General features: G+C 42.6%; 2 protein-coding genes across 4 annotated transcripts in view; one reads left to right on the top strand and one right to left on the bottom strand.

Moving 5' to 3' along the window:
• Positions 1-18,795, top strand: part of ZC3H14 (zinc finger CCCH-type containing 14) — a 51,226-nt gene extending 32,431 nt beyond the window's left edge. Inside the window, exons 13-18 of one of the 2 annotated variants that reach the window (XM_050953260.1) lie at positions 6-126; positions 2,002-2,138; positions 3,747-3,841; positions 7,827-7,933; positions 11,906-11,949; positions 16,288-18,795. In XM_050953260.1, coding sequence (XP_050809217.1) covers positions 6-126; positions 2,002-2,138; positions 3,747-3,841; positions 7,827-7,933; positions 11,906-11,918 — 473 coding nt within the window. In that variant the 3' untranslated portion in view covers positions 11,919-11,949; positions 16,288-18,795. Of the gene's footprint in view, positions 1-5; positions 127-2,001; positions 2,139-3,746; positions 3,842-7,826; positions 7,934-11,308; positions 11,603-11,905; positions 11,950-16,287 lie in introns of those variants that run through there. The other variant, XM_050953261.1, reaches the window with a different exon arrangement.
• A 2,836-nt stretch (positions 18,796-21,631) lies between these two features.
• EML5 (EMAP like 5) overlaps positions 21,632-24,735 on the bottom strand; it is a 301,390-nt gene continuing 298,286 nt past the window's right edge. For both annotated transcript variants that reach the window (XM_050953201.1, XM_050953200.1), the window contains 3 exons: positions 24,371-24,524; positions 22,068-22,168; positions 21,632-21,711 (listed from right to left, as the gene is read on the bottom strand). In XM_050953201.1, the coding sequence (XP_050809158.1) occupies positions 21,675-21,711; positions 22,068-22,168; positions 24,371-24,524 (292 nt within the window). In that variant the 3' untranslated portion in view covers positions 21,632-21,674. The remainder of the gene's footprint in view (positions 21,712-22,067; positions 22,169-24,370; positions 24,525-24,735) is intronic.

The following is a 24,735-nucleotide window of genomic DNA, read 5'->3' on the forward strand; positions in this document are numbered from 1 at the left end:
CACAGTGGAGATGGAGGAATTGACTGTGCTGCAGAAACAAGAGAAAGTGCTTGAGCGTTGCAAGTACTGGCCTGCCTGTAAAAATGGAGATGAATGTGCATACCACCATCCCACATTACCATGCAAGTAAGTGCTACAGAACTCGATGACATCTGATCTTCTTTGTCCTTCTGGGCTCTAAATGCCATGTTAGTTATTTCACATCTGTTACTCAATTTACATGTTTCATGGTGGGAGATGGGAGTTGAACATTGCTTCGTAAATGTAACTTCCTCTCCTGCTTTCCTCTCTTTCACCATGTGGCAGAATTTAGTGGTATTTACAATCAGCAGAGTCATGTCTGATCTCCTGCGGGAGAGAGCTTTCTCCACCGTGCAGGATGCTGTTTGTCTGACCTCTTTATAGGAGAGCTGGGAGTGTACTGTCAGAGGCTACATCTGCACTACAGCGCTTACAGCAGCACAGCCACAGCGCTGCTAAGTGCAGATGCTCTCCCATTGACTTAGTTACTGTAGCCCGGATGAGCAGCGGTAGCTGTGTTGAGGGGAGAAGCCCTCTTGTAGACATAGCGTGGTCTGTACCAGGCTTAGATGGGTATAATTGTTTCACTCCCTGAGTGATGTAGTTATACCGACATAAGGCTGTAGTGTAGTAGAGCAAGCCCAAGACACCTCAGCTAGGTGTCCCCAGAGTTCTGAGCACAGGTGCTCCCATGTATATGGTGGTACACTGCTTTTTGGCTTAAAAGCAAAGATTTAGAGGAGTCATCCTGAAGATTTTACTGTGTTATTGACTCTTCTTCAACTGGCAGCGACTGTCCAGAATAACTCTCTTGCTGTTGTCCTCCTGGATTTTTGTGCATCAGGCAGGCACTTAGCTTTACCAGCTGCTGTCAGAAGAAGGGAAACAGAACCACATCACAGTGAAACAGGCATGGTCCACCTAAGAGAGTGTACACTGTTGTGGAGTTCATTCCACAAGGTGAATCTTTCTGATAACAGGGTTAGCTGAAAGGTCATGAAGCCCTTGCTTTCCCCACCCTCTATCCTACAGTGAGGGAATGGAGAATAAAATTCACACCTTGATGCTGATTGATTCAGTGCATCTCTGACCAGATGATCACAGTGGTTCCTTCTGGCCTCGGAATCTATGAATCTGTGACTGGGAAAGCAGATTCTCAGTCTGAAATTAGTCAAAGACCATAGTACTGTAAAAGAGAATAGCCCCTGTATTTTTACTTAGTACAGTAGATATAGTGATTCAGGGTTGTATAGTAAGTGCACTTGCTTTGTGAATGGTGGTATTCTTTGTGGTTTGCACTACTTTGTCTCACAAATGAATGAGATAATATTTTGGGAGGCGTTTATGGCCGCTTCTCTCATTTCTCCAAAAGGCAATGATACATTGTAACTTATGCCACTCTATACCTCTGAATTTCTGGTAGACAAACACAGGTGGTTCCATTCCACAATAATTCTGAAAAGAAAATTCACATGAGATCAGAATACTAGTTCTTTTGTCGCCCTAAAACTGAGATTGAAAAGGGGACATTGTTGGGTTCAAGTGTTTAGTACCCAGTGAAAATGATTCTCCTGGGGCATGTACAGCTTGTGGTGTTCCTGCAGTGGGAGCTCAGAAGCTGAATCTTGGACATGTTTTGTCTGGTTTGCGTAGCCTTTCAGCTGCAGTTTTAAATCTAACTGCTTTAACTCTGCTGTTGGGGATATATTGGTGCTATTTTTAGATAGCAGGTATTATCAGACTTGGGATTCATCAGCCTTGGTGTTGTCTTGTTGAAAGAGTTCATTTTGAATTACAGCCTTACATCATCTGATCCTTATTTGGAAATATCACCTTCTGCAAAATGAATTCACTCTCTTTCTGGGTGCTGTGGCTCAGCCCGTATCTGATTTGCGGGAACTAGTTTGCACTGGAGCAGGTGTGCACTAGCTGCTGCATGGAATATGGTTCAAATAACTGGTTTGGGTTTTTTCCCCCCAGAGTCTTTCCCAGTTGCAAATTTGCTGATAAGTGCCTGTTTATCCACCCCAACTGTAAATACGATGCAAAGTGTACTAAGTCAGACTGCCCTTACACTCACGCCAGCCGACGAATCCCATTGCCGCCTCCCAAACCAGGTGAGCAGTCTTTGCTAGTTTACTGTGAATTTGTGAGGAAGGGAATAGTGCATGTGAGGAATTGGAGCTAACCCACAGAATCTGATTTGATGATATCTAAGAGGAAAAATTTATCTGTATGAAACTCGACATTCCCCTCCCTTCTGTTATCCCATGGGCATTAAGATGTGAGTTGATATACCTGCAAAATCTGTTATGAATGTCAAATCTCTGAGCTCCTCTGCATAAGTGCTGCATACCAGCAACTCTCATTCACTGCAAAGGGAGTAGCATGGGGCAGAGGTGGTGGCACACAGAAATAGCCTATCACTTCTGAATGGATCAGGTAATTAGCCAGTTCTATAAGAACAAATGTACCTAAACTGTTCACAGATTTAATCTGTATTATAACAAGAATGATCTTTTGATGTGAAAACACAAATTAAAGGCGTACGTTTCTGGAAGTCTGCTTTCTGTCTTGTAATTTTACATGATTGTGATCATTTTTATCTTTCACTCATTAAAACAGAGAGCCTATCCTTTAGTAAAGAAATGCTAACCTAATTTCCATCAAGTCAGCTAAATGCAGTTATTTGAGTTGGAATTTGCCAGAAACATAGGGGTTAAATTCCTACACCCATAACAAACAATGTGGTAAGAGAGCCTTTAAACCGCACCCAAAAGACCACATCTCCAGTGGCTTAGTGCTTCCTGACATCACAGCGAGGTGTGGTTTCATTATTGTGTCAGGGTAGAGTCCTGCATACTGATCACCTATACCAGGGGTGGCCAACCTGAGCCTGAAAAGGAGCCAGAATTTACAAATAAACATTGCCAAAGAGTCACAGTAATATGTCAGCAGCCCCCCATCCGCTACCCCCCTCCAGCCCCCAGTGCCTCCCACCCATTGGCAGCCCTGCCAATCAGCGCCTCCCACTCCATCCTCCTGCCTGCCACAATCAGCTGTTTTGCAGTGCGCAGGAGGCTCTGGTGGGGAGGGCAGGCTCAGGGGAAGGGATGGAGTGGTGGCAGAACCTGGGACAGAGCTGGTGGTTGAGCAGTGAGCCCCCCACAGCACGTTGGAAAGTTAGCATCTGTAGCATCAGCCTTGGAGTCAGCATCTATGCAAGGAGCCACATATTAACCTCTGAAGAGCTGCATGCAGCTCAGGAGCCACAGGTTGACCACACCTGACCTATACCACTTCATGCACTCCTATATGTTCCTGGGAAGAGCCCCACCGAGGTGTTATGTCCCAGTCCTATTTAATTTGAAAACTAACAGGCTCTTTGCAGCCTGAATGCAAGATTTGAACCTCTTTGTCTGCCTAAATTCCCCTGAAGTTTGTTGGAAGCAATATTCTGCATTTTTTGTCCTGAACTGTTGAAGTGCTTCTTTTTGTGGGGCTAAATAGTGTCCATGTTCCATCCCAGAATCAGCAGCTTTTCATTGCTGGGTGACATAATCCTGATATATCTTACATATTTCACAGGGCTATTACAAGGTTTAATTGTTTGCAATGTGATTTGAGATCCTCAGACTAAATGAACTCTGGAAATACAAAATATTACTTGCTGAGAAAATGGAATTGTTTTGATCCATACAATACTCTTGTTCTTTTTCTAACAGCACCACTACAAGCACCACCAGCAACCTCCAACAGTCAGCTCTGCAGATTTTTCCCTGCTTGTAAGAAAATGGAATGTCCATTTTATCATCCAAAAGTAAGAAGTGTCTGTTAACACTTCTGTAGGAGGAAATCTGAAAAATGTTACATTGCGTCACTGTGTTTTATGAGACAATCCTCAGAAATGCTTCTATAATTTGTATCTGAAACGAAATCAATTTATAGCTTGAAAATGAGAGACAGAAAAGCACTTATTTATAGTTGTACATTTCTGAATGATCTTTCCTAAACTCTTTTTGGTGGTCTAGTAAAACTGTAGAAAATGCTAAATATCAGACTTGTTCAGTTACATCAGACTGGCCCCAGTGAGTCAGTTGGCACTGTGGTATGTTTTCAGTGTCAGCTCATAGCTAACCACTAATCCAAACTCTTCTGCTTATGAGGAATGATTGGAACATAGGAGGGGGAGGGATCGCTCAGTGGTTTGAGCATTGGCCTGCTAAACCCAGGGTTGTGAGTTCAGCCCTTGAGGAGGCCATTTAGGGATCTGGGGCAAAAATCTGTCTGGGGATTAGTCCTGCTGTGAGCAGGGGTTTGGACTAGTTGACTTCCTGAGGTCCCTTCCAACCCTGATATTCTATGAGATCATGGGGAGAGCACACAATAAATGGTGACTTGGGATTTCACTTTTCCTGCAGCTGGGGTCATAGAGTTGGCTTAGAATATGCACAGCTAGATGATTATCCCATTGAGGATATAGCATCCAGAAATGGCCACACTTAAAGTTTATATTGAGGGTATGTCCAGAGAAAGATGTGATCGGCTTGGTAAAGATAGCCAGCAAAGGAAGAGAAGAAAGGAAGGAAAGGCTGCCTTTAATTGTGGATTGTGTTTCTTTACATTAGAGATTTTCTTGCGGCTCTTCGTGTTCGCTATAAGAGGAAGCTGTAGCCTTTGTGCTATGAATTTTGACTGAAGGTGGACAGGGAATCTTCTCTTTTGTTATGAGAATCACCTTTGATACATGTGGCGATTTCGTGAGCAGTCTTTCTTTTAGGGTATGTCTACACAGCAATGGAAACCCAGGCTTGAACCTGGACTCAAGCCTAACCCCCCTCGCATCCACAAACCAATTGTGCTAACCTAGGGCTCGAACTTAGGAGCCCAGGACCCTGCAGGACTGGAGGGTCTGAGCCCATGTTAAGTTGGGACCTAGGGTCCAAGCCCTATTGCTTTCATGTGTGCATGTGACCCAGGATTGACTCAGGTCCTGGATGTATCCCAGGGTTCCTTGAGACAACTTCCTTAGTCCTCTCTATGCCCACAGTCTGTGTTGCAGTATACTGCAAACAGAAGCAGGCCAGATCAGCGTTAACCCATTGTCTGCCGAATACTGGTCTCCAAGCACACTATCAGGGATCCTGCAGGGTTTTCAATGGAGACCAGTCAGAAGATGATTTTTGCAGAGAACTCCTTCTGGGTCACAAGAGCACAGCCAAATTTTGCTGCTCCCATGGGGAGCAGGGGTGGGGCTGGGAGTGGGCCAGAGAGCAGAGCAGGGACTAAGTGGCTGCTTTGCAGGGAGGGGGAGCAGTAGAGCTCCTGATTCAGCATGGCCAGGGGAGATGACCCCCAACACCTCATCTGCTCCCCCTCCCTGCAGGGCAGCTTCTTGGTCTCTGCTTTCTAGCCCCCTCTGTGGGTGCACGTGCAGGGTGCCTGGGCAGCGAGTGGGAGCAAGCCCCTAAACCTTCCTGCACCCTCCTGCAGCTCCAGCTCCTCCTTGCACAGACTTGCCCGGAGTAGGGAGAAAAGCTGACAGGTGGGAGGCAGCTCCCAACTGCCAGGCTGTTGGGGTCATCCATCTCCCGGCTGTGCTGAGCTGGGAGCTCTACCGTTCCCTATCCCTTCAGGGCAGCCGCTTGGTCTCACTCAGCTCCTAGAGCTCTCAGCTCCCCCCTCCCTAGGGCTGCGTCTGCAGAGGCTACTGGGCTGTGTGCACTGTCAGAGGAGTGAGCGGGAGCCAGCCCCAAAACTTGCCCACAGCCCCCTGGGGTTCACATCCCTGCCTCCCAGGATATGAACGGAGCAGGGATAAGAGATCCTTGGGAGGTGCTGGAGCACAATGCACCCCAAGCCTTGGGGATGCACTTCACTGCCCTGCAGCGGGCAGTAGCCACGCATGGATGTGTGTGTGTTTTTCCTCTGAAACCACCATTTTCTGTCAAACTTCCAACCAAACAAAACACCTTCATTGAACATCCCATTTGAAAAATGAGGAATTGCCAAGTTTCATTTTAATAGTTTGACAGCCCTGGAAACTGATGCCCTAATTATCCTCAAAGCAAGTGCACTGTGGCTCACTCTGAAGCTGGAGCCCAAATCACAGGTTAGATGATAGATCAGTATAAAGTCTTCTCAAACTGCACTCATTCTACTGAGGCAGCCACCAAAGGCACCAGTGATGCAACTCGTGCTCCGTATGGGCCCCTGAGTCTCATCAACAGCACTGTCACAGTTAGGAAACAGGGTGGGCAGTAGTTTCCTCACAGAATAACACATTCATAGGGCTAGACTTGAGACCGATGTAGTTGGCACTAAGAAGGGTTATTTCGATTCAGGTCTGTGCAGTGCAGTGTGGATGCCAGAGCCCTAGGGTAAAACAAGTCAGAACATCCTTAACCCAGAGTTAAAATGCAGTATAGATGCACAAGCCCAGGGTTCCCTGACACATGTCAGCTGACTCAAGTCCCACTAACCCTAGGCTTCCATTGTTGTGTAGATACACCCTTAGCAGCCTTAGAGTACTTTCTAGGATCTGATTAAGAAATACATTACATTTCCTAAACTCTTACTTTCTGTCTAGACAAAATGTAATCACTATGTCAACAGTGAGATAGTGCCTGAGATCTTTTTCAGAAATCAGTCTGGAACATGATGAAAGAAGGGAAATACCCTCATTTAAATTGAATAATGATTTGCTTTTGGTCTGTAATTGCTGCTTTATCATTGTGAAAGAAGAAAGCGAGATTTAGAAGGCAATGATGTGATTGAATCTCTTCTAGTATAACTGACGGTCCCAAGAAATACTGTTTTCCAGGACAGTAATGTAATTTTACAAGTCACTAGCGAGATGAAAAGTAGAAGGTAAAATCATCTAACAACGTATTTTTTCGTCATTGCAGATAAATTCTTGCTGCTCTTCCATATATGGTAGCATAGGTCTAGTAGCTAACTGTAATTCCACTGATGAATTGCCTTAGTGACTTTGTAACAAGGACTTGTGATTCTTGCAATACTCAAAATTAACCCCTTATCTAAACTCTTCCTGTGAGGAGGAATGACGGGAAGGCTGTAGAAGAAAATTCACTGCTGCAGTGCACCGTGGAGAGGAGAAATCCCAGTATCTGTAGTAAATCTTTTGATGCCACACCTTTACAATACTAACATAGTGAAGGATAGACTAGAGACAAAAACCTAGTGAGTTTGGCTTTTACTATACACACCTTAAACTTTAGAGCCCTTGAAACAGGATGCAACATGGGACCCTGAGACAAGGGGATTGGATGTGAATGAGGAATAATGGATTCTTAAATGTATTAATCACAAGTCTCCAGCACTCAGTATATTGCTAAGAGAATTTTGTTTCCTTCAGGGCATTCAGGATCAGTAGTATGAGAAAATCATAAAATTGGTTTCTTTTGTTTACGACATGGAGAATACATTTGCCATTTCAGCAGATGATTTTTTTCCACCTCTAAAACAATGAATCTCCCAAGTGCCAGTCAACTTAGCAGTCTTCAGTTTGTTTTTTTTAGTACATTTTATTTGCATTTTTATAATTTCATGGTCAGTTATTAAATATCCTGTTGATAGAACATTTCCTTATAGAAAACAGAACCCCTGCCATTAGTGGATTCAATTGACACTGCTATTAATTTTAAAAATTATTGACCCATTATTGCCCATCAGGTATTTTGGACTATACAGTAATAAGTACTCGTGTATAAAATGTGCCAAGATATCTTGTTTGTGGCTTTAGGAGCGCTAACTTTAATTAGTCTTCTCTGAATTAACTTTAGCACTGTAGATTTAACACCCAGTGTACAAGACCAGACTGCCCATTCTACCATCCCACTATTGCTGTACCTCCACGTCATGCCTTGAAATGGACTCGAACTCAAACCAGGTAATCTAAGCAATCTTTCACCATGGTTAGCTTTTAAGGCCCTGATCATCTGAATACATATACACATGTGTAAATTTACTTACGTGAGTAGCCCTGTTGCATGTATGCATAAATGTTTGTTGGGTTAGGGCCTAAGATTGGTAATTATTTCACAATCCTGTTGTGTAGCAGTGGTCAAAGACTAATCTGTCTTTGAACCAGAACTCTGTATTTATTGTTTTGAACAGTGACTTAAACAGTTACTAACTCAACCCTTAGAAATGTGAAAAATCAGAGATCTGCAGTGAGGGCGTGGCATAGAGCAAACAAGGTTCCAGGCCTGTGCCCAAAGACTAAGGGTACGTCTACACTACGGGATTATTCCGATTTTACATAAACCCGTTTTATAAAACAGATTGTATGAAGTCGAGTGCATGCGGCCACACCAAGTACATTAATTCGGCGGTGTGCGTCCATGGTCCGAGGCTAGCGTCGATTTCCGGAGTGTTGCACTGTGGGTAGCTATTCCGTAGCTATCCCATAGTTCCCGCAGTCTCCCCCGCCCCTTAGAATTCTGGGTTGAGAGCCCAGTGGCTGATGGGGCAAAAATCATTGTTGTGGGTGGTTCTGGGTAAATGTCGTCAGTCATTCCTTTCTCTGGGAAAGCAACGGCAGACAATCATTTTGCGCCCTTTTTCCTTGGATTGCCCTGGCAGACGCCATAGCATGGCAACCATGGAGCCCGTTCAGCTTTTTTTTTTTACAGTCACCGTATGTGTACTGGATGCCGCGGACAGAGGCGATACTCCGGCGCTACACAGCAGCATTCATTTGCTTTTGCATGATAGCAGAGACGGTTATCAGTTGTTCTGTACCGTCTGCTGCCGGTGTAAATTGGCAACGAGATGACGGTTATCTATCCTTCTGTACGGTCTACTGCTATCATGGGTGCCCCTGGCTGAGATCAGCCGGGGGCGCAAAGGCAAAACTGGGAATGACTCCTCGAGTCAATCCCTCCTTTATGGTTTCTAAAAGTAGAGTCAATCCTGCCTAGAATATGGGGCAAGTGTACTAGAGAACCAGTGTATCAGAGAGCACAGCTGCTCCGTGTCAGATCCTGCAGAAATGATGAGCTACATGCCATTCACGGGGGGTGCCCCTGCAACAACCCCACCCGTTGCTTCCCTCCTCCCCCAACCTTCCTGGGCTACCGTGGCAGTGTCCCCCCCATTTGTGTCATGAAGTTATAAAGAATGCAGGAATAAGAAACAGTGACTTGTTAGTGAGATAAAATGAGGGGGAGGCAGCCTCCTGGTGGTATGACAGTCCAGGCAGGACATTAAGCGGTGCGGGGGAGAGAAGCCCAGCATGCCGCTGCTATGATAGTCCAGAATCTTTTCTTTACGCAGGAGAGGGAGGAGGCTGATGGGAGCTCAGCCCCCAGTTGCTATGATGAGGACGGTTACCAGCCGTTCTGTACCATCTACTGGGAATGACCGAGAATCATTCCTGTTTTCACCCAGGCGTCCCCGGCCAGCCTCACCTGAAGCCAGCCAGGAGCACTCATGGGTTGATAACAAGGACGGCTACCAGTCCTACTGCACAGTCTGCCACCGGGCAGGGGAGAGGAGTGGATACTGCTCTTCACTGCTGCAGCATCATGTCTACCAGCAGCATTCAGTAGACATAGGGTGACACTGAAAGAAGTCAAGAAACGATTTCTTTCCCTTTTCTTTCACGTGGGGTGGGAGTAAATTGACAAGCTATTCCCTGAACCACGCCAGACAATGTGTTTGAACCTGCAGGCATTGGGAGCTCAGCCAAGAATGCAAATACTTTTCGGAGACTGCTGGGGACTGTGGGATAGCTGGAGTCCTCAGTACCCACTCCCTCCCTCCATGAGCGTCCATTTGAGTCTCTGGCTTCCCGTTACGCTTGTCACGCAGCACTGTGTAGCCTGTAGATTTTTTTTTCAAACGCTTTGGCATTTCGTCTTCTGTAACGGAGCTCTGATAGAACAGATTTGTTTCCCCATACAGCGATCAGATACAGTATCTCCCGTATGGTCCATGCTGGAGCTCTTTTTGGATTTGGGACTGCATTGCCACCCGTGCTGATCAGAGCTCTATGCTGGGCAAACAGGAAATGAAAATCAAAATTTCGCGGGCCACTGCATCCGAGTTCAGATTGCTGTCCAGAGTGGTCACAGTGGTGCACTGTGGGATACCGCCCGGAGGCCAATACTGTCGATTTGCGGCCACACTAACCCTAATCTGATATGGTAATACCGATTTTAGCGCTACTCCTCTCGTCAGGGAGGAGTACAGAAACTGATTTAAAGAGCCCTTTATATCGATATAAAGGGCCTCGTAGTGTGGACGGGTACAGTGTTAAATCGGTTTAACGCTGCTAAAATCTGTTTAAATGTATAGTGTAGACCAGGCCTAAGTAGAGTGCATTGCGCTCCTTTGAGTCAGACTGTAAGCTGCACATCTGTTCTTCCTTGTTCCTGGTCTCATGTCATGGTACATGACACCCCACTTCTCAGATCAGGTCTGCTTGCTCCTTTTAGTGTTCCTCGTATCATAGCAAAACAACCTTCTTCCTATAACTGATTAGTCTCTACAAAATGCTGTGGGAATTAACCAGCATCCTAGGTATCATTGGCTTTTTAATGCTCTGAACCAAGAAAATGGTACAGTTTATTCTGAAAATATCCATGTGAGGGGAATTTATTTGCCTGTAAAAATTTTGGCTTAGAGGGAAAGATTACAAAATGTAATATAAAATAGCCAGTGTTTAAAGTTAAAATAGCTTGTTTTGAGAGTAAATGCTTGAGTGTTTCTTGTTTTACTGTGAAAGTTTAAGATTGCTGTTGATAAAATTATTAGCAGAACTTGCATAATATACAGAAAGAAATATGTAAGTAATTGGTTGAAGGTGAATAGTACTTGTAATTTGTTTCTGCTCTTCATACTTAATTGGTAACTTATATCGGCTGTCCCATGTTGTAAAACCCATTAAGAAAAATCTATACCATTAATCTGCATCTCTTTATATGCCAGTACTGTTAGGATTAAATCCTGCGGTGTCAGCAACAGCTGCAGGTTTTGGAAACTGAAGTCAGTGGAATTTGCAGATGCTCAAAATAGCTGAAAATCAGGCTCTTTATTAAGGTGCCTAAACAGAGATTTGGGAACTTAACTTTAAGCACAAAGTTTGAAAATGTTCACCGTTCTTTTAAATGCTTGGCTCTCTTGAGCATTTCTCACCATTTACTATCCCCTGAAATGGAAGTCTTGATACTTGAATCATTAAGAGGCTAGGACAACACTTGTCAAATCATCTGTAACTGGTAATAAGGCTTGTTAATTATGTGGTTTTCCCCCCTCCCAGTGAATAATTATCATACAATTTGTGGATGAAAGTTGCTGCCTTTGGACGCTGATGGAGAGGAAATCCTGATACTACAAAACCTTTCACACACCTTTGGAAGTTTGAATATATATAGTTTTCATAAAATGAAATTTATTGCATACTTGAAATGTCTCTAATTTTCCAAATTTGTAAGTTTAATAGCTGGTTTTACTTATTTTTTTTTTTTTTTTTTTCCCCACTCTGAAGAGAACATCTGTGGAGGGAAAAATTTTTACTTTGAATTCCATTAAAAATTTCAAGACTTGGTTTGTATTTTACTGTTCGGTTTAGTCTGTTCTTTCTTTGCGTAAAGATTGAGTAGAGCCACTCAAAGATTTTTTTTAACTAGAATAGATTTCTTTTATAAGGGTTGTTCCACCAATGCAAATAGTCATTATGATTTTTATTTGGGGAAATGGCCTTAGTGTTCTCCAAATATACACACACAGTCAAATTGACACCTTAGTGCAAAAGTGATTTCAGTTCCCACACATCCACTTTTAGTACCTGATGCGTACAACAATAACTACTCTCTTGTGCAGATGGAAAGTTGTTGTTTTTTTCTTTTTATTCAAGGAACAGTACATAGGCCCCTGATAATCTGACAGTAGAAGATAAAGGTAAGAGGGAAAGTAGGCATTAGTAAGCAATTGTTTTTAAATAAAGTGAGTTGTTCCACTGTTTTTGAATTACCAAGCAGTTCAACTGGAAATCCAATTTTAAGGATAAGTGTAGGGAGAAGGCACCATCTTGAATCTATCCTCAAGTGACTTTCTTGTTCTTCAAGCACTCAACACTGCTGCAAATACTCTGTTGTAATCATCTCCCTCCAGGGAGCACCTGTAACTTATATAGCAAAGATAAACCCATATAAATGGTAACTGTGTAGAAATAGTTTAAAATCTGTAATTCATCTGTTCAAATTATATGAATTGTTAAACAATAACATGAATGCACTTTTTTATTAAATCTTTTGTATCTTTTGGGGAACCACATTTTCACAAAAATATACAAAAGATAATTTTTTTACAATTATTTACATTAGATATCAGAAAACAATGTTACCTACATATTTTAAACTCAAATGTGACAAATATATTCTTGAATTCTGAAATTTAATACTCCAGGAAATTATTTTATCTGCACAAATAATATTTTAAATTAATCAAAGTTTAGTTCATATTCAAATTTTTAAAAAAATCTTGTTTTAAAATATTTAATTTAAAATCTTCAGATTTTTGCATAAATAAACATAAAACCTACTGTATTGTATGATTACAGGGATTAGATGGCCATGGCCAAAACCAAAATGGGAGCACACTTAAAACCATGATCCTTATTACAGTAATACATGAACATATACCTTTGGACTAGTTTAGAGTACATTTTTTGGTTAAAGCAAGAGGGATTGTCTGACAGACACCATAATGAAACACAAACAATCTAAAAAGACAACTGGATCAATGATTTTAAGCTTAAAGAACTTCAGTAAGAAATTTTCCTAGACAATTGAGCAAAGGAGCATAGGATGAAGAACAGTACCGAAACACTGATTTCCATCCCTTCTCTCCCCTCCCCGAAATGAAAAGTAAAACAGCAAATGAAATTTTTTTAACAGAATTTTCGAATACATCCATTAGCTAGCTGCACCTTTCAGAAGCATCTTTTCTTTTTGGGTATGAGACAAAAGTGAATCAATCATGATAGGGCAGCAAAACAGATTAATTCCTACACTGGTTTAATTTCAACGGCTTTGATGTCTATCACCTATTGCACAAAGTTTAGCATAAGGCAATCTGCTGATGTGCTCCACTAATAAAAACAGTAGGTGACCAACCCACAAAGTGAAAAAAATATTAATTTTAATCTAAGGGGAATTTTTTCTAATGAGTGCCATTTAGATTGATTTTACATTATTTTAAATAACTACTGTGGTCTTGATCTTATTTTTATGTAAAACTTTACATAAAATGTACATTTTACCTTTCTTCACGCATTAGTAATGCAGCTTTTCCATTACTTAGTATATGTTGTAAACTCAGAAATGAACTAAAAACAGTTAAACAATGCTCACAAATACCAACTGTTTGTTCGTGTTAAAATTATAGTAGCTATTCGAAGCCCAAAAACCACAACACTATGACAAGTAGTAGCAGTGAAGGAAAAATAGGCTAGAACTATGGAAAGCATTATCCGACAGCACCAAGAATTTCACAAAGGAGTAGTAAACCAGCTTTATCATGCAGTTTGTGTCAGTGATGACACTTGGAGTTTCTTTATAAAATGAATTTACTACAGTTCAAAATAATCAAGCATGTCCTGGATATAATACACGTTTGAAACAATTGTCGAACTGTAAGAAGTGCCAGTCACCGTTCCATAGTTATGGCTGAGCATTAAGTTTTGTGTTTTAAGTCTTATACTGAAAGTAGGACTGCAGCCACTTTATTACGTAGGAAGATACCGTGTGTCCTCCCAAAACTACAGCATTTTCCCCTTTGGGCATAGAATGATTTTTTTGAGATTTTATAAATAAATCTTAATTAGTTTGACTCTTTCAAAACAGCTGCCTTAGCTGCTTTTGTCCTCATGGGAGTGAGACTGAAAGTGCCCTTACCTAGCAAATATGCCCTCTTTCAAAATGGCCACCAATGGGAGGCAGTCGCCATTTTAAAAGAGGACATCTTTGCTACAGTCTCAGACCCAGTGAGACTAGATGGCTGCCAGTTTGAAAGCAGGCAATTCTTATATTCATCAGCCCCTGCAGAAGGAGAAACTTTTAATTAAGAAAAATGGCAGAAAATGAACACTAATCCTAAAACTTCTTTTAAAGAACTACCTGTTACACCAGATTGATTCAACAGGTATGGGAAACTCTGGAGAGGTGTGCATGGGAAGTTGCGGGGGGAAGGAATAAAGGAAATGTCTTTATGGATGCATACTGGGAAACGTGGACTTTAGGTGTTAGGAGAAATTGACTAGTACACTCCAGTTGCTTTGCACTGCTCCTGTGTGGGATTAACAGCAAAAATATCTGGTGAATCTGGTCCTAGAAGATTTAAGGGTGATACCACCCTCTTCAAATCATTACAAATATAAAATAGCAACATTCTCTTTGGGTTTCTTGTTTAGTGCTCTTCTATGACAGCTGAACTAATATAAAACTCCCAGGAACTATTCTATATTAAAGATAAGATTAATAGTATATATCAGTAATTTAGAGATAAAACCATTACTGGAATCTTGTAACAATTCCCAAAAAAAGCATTACAAACCCAGGAAATTCAGATTTAGGTTAAGTACAAGAGAAATCCAAATGTGTTACGGTATGGATAAGACACACAAAATGTTAACTCTGTCTTCTAGTACCACCATTGGGGGGAGGCGAGGGGGAAGACTTTAAAATCAGTTTAATCAAATTTAGGACTACAAACATTTATGCACTCATCCTAAGTGTATGGTTATTGCATAGTGTCACTATAGGGCAGAGTTGAGATTGTTTGGGTGACTCAATTTCCATACCTTTACACATTTGTGTATTTATTTTAACTTATGCCTTAAACTCTCTCCTGAGTTATTTGTTTCTTGCTCACAAAAGCACTGCAATTTTTTTTGAATCCTTAAATTACTGATTTGTACTCAGTTGTAACTCCCATCTCAATATAATTTGTCAGTAATTCAAAGATGAACTAATGAGTACAAGCTCATTAGCGAGATTTGTGCATCTCCCTCCTAAGAGACTGTAATTTCTGCAGGCAGCTCATGGGTACCATTTTCACAATGTAACATCTTATAGAATTTCACAATTCTTTTCTTTAGTAGAAAAAAAACAAAGTTTAAAAAGCCCTGTTATTCAGCAATATGAAACCTGGACACTATCAGGTTAGGCCAGTTAAAATAACCCCCGTTTTGGGCTGTGGGCAAAACAATGTATTTGTTTATTCCTTTTAGTCAGGCTGGAGGGTAGTAAAGCAGGCTCTGCCAAGCCTCAAGGTACCCCTTGGGAGCAGCTGTGACTTCCCCAGGAACAAAGGAGTGGGGCAGAGCCCAGTAACCTTCCACTCAAACTAGCAGAGGGGTTCTTTCTTAGCAGCTGCCTCTTCACTGCCAACGACACCAGCTGCCAGTTCTTTCAATTTGAAATCTGGACATTTTTCATCTGCTGGTTTAACTCATTGACCACTTGCCCCTTCTGCTTGTCACTCCATTGGCAACTTCACTCTCCACCTTTCCTTCCTAACTATTTCCTTTTCTCCCCACCCCATTGTTCGTATTTACTCTTTCCCTCCTGCTGTTTCCTTCAGCACATCCTCCATAATTAAAGAAGTGGAATTAACTTTTGCTTGTCATTACCATGTTCATATACTGTATGCCATTTCTGCAAACTCTTCCCCCCCCCCCGTTTTTATAGTTGGGGGATGGACTCCGTCCTCCTAGTTCTTTTTACACTGATAATAACAATGGGAGCCCAATCCTGATTAGAAGCTTTACTATAGATAACTCAAGCAGATGTGACCAAAAAAACCCCCTCAATAACTGCTGAGATTGTATTCACTTATTTGTGAATGATTTGGTAAGCAGATGTGTTGCAGCCATGCTCCGTATTATGCACCCGGTTTTCTTTCGCCTAAATAGTCAGGCATTCAAGACCAGTTTGGTTTAAGACTAGAAGCTGAAGACCAAAATCAAGAAAAGGATTTGGTCTGACAATACCACAGTGATTGGTACAAAGAGTGCATAGTAAATTTTGGCATGTTCACATTTATCCAGATAAGTAAAAATGAACGGTACCGTAAACATTAGGGAAAAAAGAACAGATGACAAGAGGCAGGAAAGTCTACAGATATGAAAGAGCATATACATGAACACAGCTAGGGCTGCTTAGTCAAATTGGTTACTATGACTAATACGGCAGTTTAAATTGTGACCTGCAATATCTTTTTCTTCCCTTTGTTTAGGCATGGTACATTCAGGAAGAAGGCCACAGAATGATTCACTCACTAGCCAAAACAAAGCTAGCAACAAGACATTTGTCTATTGTATACACTCTAACCAAAAACCACTTGCTTTTGACAAAAATTAAGGCTTGCTGCATCTACTATGCTGATAAATCAAACAGGAAAACATGTCACTTTTCCGCTGTAAGAAGAGTATATATTAAAACCAAATAGCTCATCCTTCCATACTGTTAGGGCTTGCTATCCACTTACAGCATGTAAATAGTTATTTGGATGCCGTGTGCTGTTTTTCAGGTGGTGCAGGTATCAGCCAACATTAACCAGATTTCTGTAATTAGGGTAACTCTAGCAACTTCTGATTATGCTCATTGTTAAGATTTTTGTTCTAGCTAAATACTGACTTTATTGGTGCATATGTTCAGTTACTCAAAAGGCGTGCTAAACTAAGTTGCTCTTCCCCCAACCCCTTCCTAGATCCAAATAATGGTGTCGAGTGATTATGTGTTCAAGAAAAATTGAGCCATTTAAGGTTAAAATGATTCAATACATTTGGCTCATTTGTTCTCCCCTCTACCCTAACCTTTTCCACATCTTGGCTCTTTTGACTACAATAGGGTCATGTTTAAGTCTGAGATGATTTTTTTAGAATTCCAGTCTGTGCATAGGATGTCAATTCTCTTTGTTAATTTAAATACTTTTCAGTAACAGATGGATTCATGGGTATCTAGACTAGCACATGTTATTCTTTCACTTGTATAATGGGTTTAATAGTTTTTTACCTGTTCTTTTTGCGGAAACAGACTAACACGGCTGCTTCTCTGAAACCTAGTTTTTTAATATAAAAAGAAATTATCTTGTGGACCTTAAAGGTATCCTAGAGCTGTATTCATTGCAAACTAGAAAGTGAACCTGTATGACTGAGGGGCAGGATAAAAAAAAAAAAAAAAAGAGTGTTGGGGGCTCAGTACCCTCTTTTAGTGCTGCATAGCTAAGGGAAAGGCACCTTTCCCAATGCCGTTATAGCCTCCAGCCCCCATACTTATCCTGCATACTTCCAGAACAACTCTACCACTCAGCCCTTCACATTCTTCCTTCCTTCCAGGTTTTAGAAGGCCATAGCACACAAGGCATTTTTCTGTACCAATGGTCAATTATAACGTCCCATAGGCTGTTGGCCCTTGTATTCACTGCAGAAGAGTTTCACTTAACATGGCACCTAACTGATTGAAATTACACCACTAACATTAGTGAGTGTAAACCCTAATTGAGGCACAATTGACTTGTGTGTCAGTGTAAACACATCCCACTAACACGACTGGTGAGCTGTCAGTTCCCACTGCTGTCAAAGACAAAAACTCTCTTCAGCAATGAACCTCCTTAGTTTGCTTGTGGAACAAGAACTCTGCCCCCACAGATCTGCAGCTAAGATACTATTCTCCCCAGCTCCAAATGGGGGCAGAAATGGGGGAACAGATGCCTCAGGAGTTTAGGGGTAAAAGGAGTGTAGATAGCCGCTGTTCACCTCCTGCTACAGCCCCCGTGGTGATTTGTGGTGCATTGTGTGCTGGTATTTGTGCTCTGATGTACCTCTGTGGTTCCTCAGTGAAAAAGTATCAGCTGGCAAATTAGCAGTGGAGTGGCACAGCCATAGCATGGGCACTACTGAAGATGGTGGTCGGGGAATGGTTAGTGTGAGAAGAGGATACTCTGGGAAAGTAGGGGGTGGGTGCAAGTCACAGGCTGAAGATTTTACTGGGGGATAGTGGGCATAGGATTTGTGGTAGATGGGGAGATGCAGAAAGATGACTTTCAGCTGGCAATTTAAAGAGGTTCATTAGCTAAAGGAGCTTTTGATAGTCATCCCATCTGAACTGGTGTAAGGCAGCCTTAGCATGGATACAAGGGCAAATCTTACACTATGTTCAGATGTGTAGTGTAGCTGCACTGAATCAGTGGTGGAACACAGGGTGCAAAACAACAAATTACTACACTAACAATTGATTTTTCTAGCATAGATAAATGCTAACTATTAATTTTTAAATAATAATAATGGGCAGTAAGAGTAAAGCTGCAGCATGATTCTGATCTCACATCTGTCAGTCAGGTGCAATTCACCTGAGTCAATGGTGTACCCTAGCACAGACCCTAGTCCTAGCACCGTATACTTTAGAACAGCAGCTGTGTGGTTAGTGAAACTATTGTACCCTAGTGGTAATGGCAACAAATCATCTGTTCCAAATCTTGCCTGGCTGAGACACTTGATATTAGATCAATACATTTTTCTATTGCGAAAGATGCTCTAGTTAGATATAGGAAACACATTGTATAAGATTATTTGTTGGGTCAATAGTGTTGAATATTACTAGAGCCCTATCAAATTCATGGTCCATTCTGGATAGTTTCACAGCCAGAGGGTTTTAAAATTGGTCAGTTTCATGATTTCAGATGTTTACATCTGAAATTTCAGAATGTTTTAACTGTGAGGGTTCACATCCAAAATGGAATGGGGGAGGGGAATGCTTGCAAAGTTGTTTAGGGGGTCCCAAAATTAGCACCCTCCCAGCTTCCTGCAGTTAGAGGAGGTTCCTGGAGGTGAAGGTGGGCAGGATTCCCCCCCTCCCTCCCAGTGCTTCTGGGAACACCCCACCTGGGGGCTCCTAGCTGCTAGTTCATGCCAGGGACAGATGAAGGCAGAGCTCCCTCGCCAATTTGAGATCCCCCAGGAAGAATGGATGCTCCAGTCCCAGAAGCAGCCTCAGGGCAGAAGCCCTTAGCAGGTCACCCTGAGCCCTGGTAGAATCCGCAGGGGAAGAAGCCCTGAGCCTGCGTGCCCTGAGCCCCGGCTGCAGCTGCGGGGCTGAAGCCTTGAACCCGGGCAGCCCCAAGTCTGGACTGCTCAGAGCCCCAGCTGGAGTGGCAGGGCGGCGGAAGCTCTGAGCCCAGGCTGCCCTGGCTGCAGCTGGCAGGAGCACAAGCCTCCAGCCCCAGGAGATGCTGCCGAGGGAGGAAACCCTGGGCTCAGCACCTGGAGCCATGGCAGAGGCCACGGGGTCAGGTGCTCAGGCTGCTCCGGCTGGAGCGACTGGTGGTGGTGAAACCTCGAGCCTGCACTGCCCTGACTGGAGCAGCAGAGGAAGCCCCTGGCCCGGGCTGCCCCGAGTCCTGGCTGCAACTGTGGAGTGGAAGCCCCCAGGCGCCCAGAGCCATGGTAGGAGCCGGGCAGGTAGGGAGTGAAGGGGCAGAAACCCAGAGCCCAGGCTGCCCCAGTTGCAGCCACTGGGAGCAAAAGCCCGCAGCCCAGCAAGCTCCACTGTGGGAGGAAGCCCCGAGTTCACTGCCTGGTGCTGTGGCAGGAGCCCTGGGGGTGGGGAGTGGAGGAATGGAAGCCCAGATCTTAGCTCCTGGGCTGCTGCAGCGCAGAAGTGAGAATGTACCACCCTCATTTCTGCACTGCCTCTGGAGGTGGGTCTGATCTCTCCACCAAGAGCGGCAGTGCAGGGGAAGGAAAAGTCCTGTCCCTCCCCAGTGTGGTCGGACTAGCAACTTGGAGCCCTAGGCTCCCCGCAGCAGGGGAGCTCAGATTTCCAGGAGAGGGCTGATTTCACAGTTGGTGACATGTTTTTCAGGGCTGTGAAATTGGTAGGGCCTATATTACATAACAGCAAGCGTTGCTGGACATGGAAGAGTACAGCGGTTTGGCTGAATCACTTCATACTTTCTCATCTACTCTATGCAATCTCTCCCTTTCTCCCCACCACACACACAAGATATCTACAGTGGGTGCTAAGGTTTATTTGTTTCCTTTTTACATTTACTTGGAGTAAAATGATCAAAGAGGTGAATAACAACAGCTATGCTATCTCAACTTGGAATGAAATGCCATTTGTCCTTAACAAACGCTGACTTAAGTAGACAGTAACAGCTGTGACCACAGCAACACTACTCACATTTAATAGCGCTTTGTTAATGCAACCTGTGAGCTAGTTACTTTTGCTCCCTTTCATGTTGCATGAAAAATAACTGCACTGCTTAAAAAACAAATATAGCCCACAGCACACCTCCACTGCATGATCATTTCAAATAAACAGCTGAAGCAGTCTTCCCCAGTTTTACCAAAAATGCAACTTTCTCCTGGAGTTTATCATCACTAAAATGCTTAAGTCTGTGTTATTTTGCCATTTAAAGTATGTTCTTATACTAAGGGTTACAAGCAGGCCCACATCCTTAATATGCATGCTTGCTTAAGGAAGAGTTATGATTGGATGTTACATTACAGTCAGGAGAGAGAGCTGAATAAAGATTTCTTCCAACTAGTTTTATTCCTGTTAAAAAATGTGAATGTACAAAATACCAGTGTTTGGAAAGATTATGTTCTCTCTGCATCCTCCACGTGATACTGAGAAAATAAAATCAACAATTCCTATTGCTGTGAAATTCTGTTTTTGCAACTGGTGATGACCCCAGTCTTTACAGAGACTAAAATTATCTTATTTCATATTTCCAGCAAAGAGGCTAGCAGCTCAGTCAAGTTACACAACAGTAATCTCTGTTCCACTGAGAACACTTTTATCGCAAGGCAAAAACTGGAGTTAGACTTTTAGGTTGTGGGCAAGGCACTCGCAAAGTGAGCAAATCTGTTTCTGCTCATGGAACTAATTTAATGTTTAAGTGCAACAAAAACACTAAATTAGCCTTAAAAAATGGGTTCATGCATGCCTAACAGCATTCATCAAACAGGATTATGACCCAGGCCTCTAAGCACATGAATACTGCAGGTCTAAGGAGCAAACTTTACTATTACTGCTTCACCAGACAATGCTTCATTTTTTGACTATTCATAGACATGTCATATCCCATTTTATTACTTTAATCTTTTATTAAAATACTGTGTAGTTTTATTTAAGAACTGCTAGATGTTTTCCTTTCAGTAATAAAAAAAAGGAGTACTCTGTTTCAATGATATTCAATCCCCAGAATTTAAAGGAAACACATCCGTGCTGATAATAAATGCATCAACATACAGCATTAGGTCAGAAATAACATCTCTTGATTAAACCCCACTATGTTATTGGAAAACTGTACATTGATCCACAACTCACTTCTTCCTTTTATCCACGTGTTTCTTTTTCAATGTCTGGCAGTGAATGGAATCCATACATGGATTATCCAATACTGTAGCAAATCTAGGGGGGGCGCAGCATATTTGTTATAGTCTGTTCTTCTGATAGACTCTAGACACTTGTCTTTCAGAGACAGATTGTTGTCTGTCTTTGATCAGCACCATTTCTTAAGCATGCAGGGCACTGTAGAATGTCTCATTGCGCTCATGGGTCTTTCATGCCTGTAATTTTCTGCAGTATCCTCTTTGCAAAGGCTCCATGTCTCTCTTAATGAAGCATATGCACACATTTCCAGATAAATAAGCTGCATTTTCAAAAAGTTAAGAGAGATTAAAAATTATTATATGTTTAATATAAAAGAAACATCAATAAAAATTATTTTCCAATAAATTAAAAAATATGCCAAACTATATTGGCCATTACAGTTTTTTTTTTATTTTAGTGCATCTCTGTACTTCATACCACTCTTAAATAAGAAGAATCAAGTGTTGTAAATATTTGACTGCGTCTTTACAAACGATAAGGAACAAACACATAACTGGTTAAATGTCTCAGATTCTGAACTTGAACATTATCTCTGCACTATTAAGAATTGTCCACTCAGAGTAAACATATTAGATTTCTAATTACTTTTTGGGAAGAATGGAAAGATATACTTACCTACAGTCATCCCCTCCAGCACTGACAACGTATTTATCCCCACTTGTAAATCGAATATTAGTCAAATGGGCCGAGTGACCTAAAAATCGCTTGTGTTTTGCCTAAAAAATAACAACATGGAAAATCATGAATCCTCCTCATTGGACTGTTTTAGAAAGAAAGAGTAAAGAGTGTGTGTATAATGTTTAGTATCATGTATCTAGAAGTTTCTAAAATGCTCTACAGGTTCCTAGGCTAAAGGGGGTCATTTCATGAAATGCATCATGAAATGCATTTAAAGCAGAAGCTATTAAATTGTCTCTAAATTATGGGTGTGGAGGTGTCTCTAAACTATGGGTGTGTGCACACACCTCCCTCCCCATAGTTCAGAGACAATTTAATGTCTTTATCCAGTGGGGTATAAAGCAATTTTACACACAAACACACATGCATGTGCACCCAGTGGTTAGGGAGCTGCGAGATGAGAGGTTATGCTGTTCCAACAAATATTTATATCATTGTAGATCACCTTTAACAGGAGGGACTGAGATACAGACCAGCCCCAAAATACCCCATAGCGCAGTGAATGGGGCATTTTTCTAGGAGGTAGGAGATCTAAGTTCAAGTGCGGCAATGCCTAAGTCCTCCGTGGGTAGCCCGCCACTGCTCTTTTTGAATGCGCCTGTGTAGCAGGGTGGTCACCCACACTGGCCTTAAAGGGCTTAAAACAGCCCAGGAGAGGGCTGTGGCTGGGAGCAAGCAGCTCCCAGGCTGATTGGGGCTCAGCTGGCCCTTATAAGAGGGCAGTAGGCCAAGAGCAGAGTCAATCTTCTTCTGCCTCTAGAGAGGGAAGGGCCTAGCTGCTTAGCCGCTCACAGGGTACCTAGAGTGGAGCAGGGCTGGGGGCAGGCCAGAGGAGCTGGGGAGCTCTGGCCTGGAAACTCCCCAGGCTGCAGGCCTTGTTAAAGGCCCCGAAGGGTACTGGGGTTGCAGAGGGTAGCCCAGGGGTAGGCCGAGGCAGCAGGGGCTAGGCGGTGACTGGCAGTAGCCTGATACTGAGGCGAGGTGGGGATAGTGGGTGGGGGGCTCCCCTGGGGGGGGGGAAGACACAGAAATGGGTGGGGTACTGCCAGGGGGCAGCCCCCAAGAGAAAGGGGCAGCGGGGTCTGGGAGGGACGTGGGGGGGGGGGCAGTGACACGCAGGACACAAGGCTGCAGAGGGCGCTCCGGAGGCAGGCAGGCTAATTCCCCAGGAGGCGCTGCAGAGGTGAGCATCACCCTGTTACAGCCTGCTTTCTGCAGACGGGTGTCTGAGGTGGGCAGTATTTGTATGTGCAGATACTTGCATATAAGGGAGACATTTTGTGGCAGGAGAGGGAGGAGACATCAGGAATGGGGGCAAAAAATTAAAAAACAAATTTCTTTATTTTCCTTTTATTTTTACTTTTTGGCCAATTTCTTGTTTCTTCTGACTCATGCTTTGCTCCCTTCACTGACTCTCTTTCATGGCTGGCCATCATGTTCCAGCTTGTGAACAGACTATTTCTGACATCATTCCACGCAGAAATTACAGATTCCTGCCTTAAGGCCTTGTCTTCAAACAAAGATGTGTAACAAGTCCTTGTGAAGACAATGCAATTATTTTCATGAGTTACTCAGTGGCTCAAGTTAAAGCCTAGGCTTCCCATCAGAACACACTTTTTTTTTTTTTGGTAGTGAAGACATGGCTTAAGAGAAATTATGTCTTTGTTCACAGTTCAGAAAGTTGTCTCCTTGCTACAGGAGCCAGTGATAAACTCTAAATTTCCACTACATTTTCATTATGTTCTTTCTGACTAAAGGGATTTAAGAGCCAAACAATAACTGTTACCATGAAATAACATACAGATAGGGACACGAGTGCAACCATTTTGCTGTTAATTTATACTGTGCAGTCAGTTTGTTTCCATAACAAGTCCTTAACCTCTGTGCCTCAGCTTCCTTATCTGTAAAATGGAGATAGTGTTACTTATCCACATGTGTAGAGTGCTTTGAGATCTTCACAATGAAGGCACTTTATTAATGCAAGATAGCAAGCAAGTACTATTGCTAGTTTTTTAGATTACTTGAAATCATGGATTGTGGCTACAGCTATTGTACAAGGGTTTAGGAAATCCTGGATAGCAAGCAAGCTTGTAAGACTATGGAGCTACAACTAAAAGCATACGTTAAAAAGCTAGAAACTCAGCGGGGAAAAAGCACTCCCACCACCCTCCCTCCAGAGATAGGATGTCACAAAATCAAAAGCACTTTGTGTTACAATCACACAAACAAAAGATTCTTACAAATTTTTCAGGACATGGAAAGTCAAACAGCTTGACCATGCCAAAGTCATCGCCTGTTACAAGGCTGATTCCAGAGTGAGAGACACAGGCACAGTTCACATCAGCTTTCTCAGCATGCCTGGACCAGATTCCAACTACTTCATCCCCTAGAATACTGAAATAGAAAGGTGAGAGGGCCCCCTTGGCAACTAATGCATAGTAGGAAAAGCAATAGGTTTAGAAATAATAAACTGATTTTTATAGTATTCTGTGATTATGAGAATCTGGAATTAAAGTAAACTATTTACCAAAAACAACAACAACAACAACAACAACAACATGGCTAACAAAGCTAAAAAACAGATGATGAAATTGATAGTTAAAAT

Source organism: Gopherus flavomarginatus, chromosome 5, assembly GCF_025201925.1.
Source record: "Gopherus flavomarginatus isolate rGopFla2 chromosome 5, rGopFla2.mat.asm, whole genome shotgun sequence".
NCBI classification, from domain to species: Eukaryota; Metazoa; Chordata; order Testudines; family Testudinidae; genus Gopherus; species Gopherus flavomarginatus.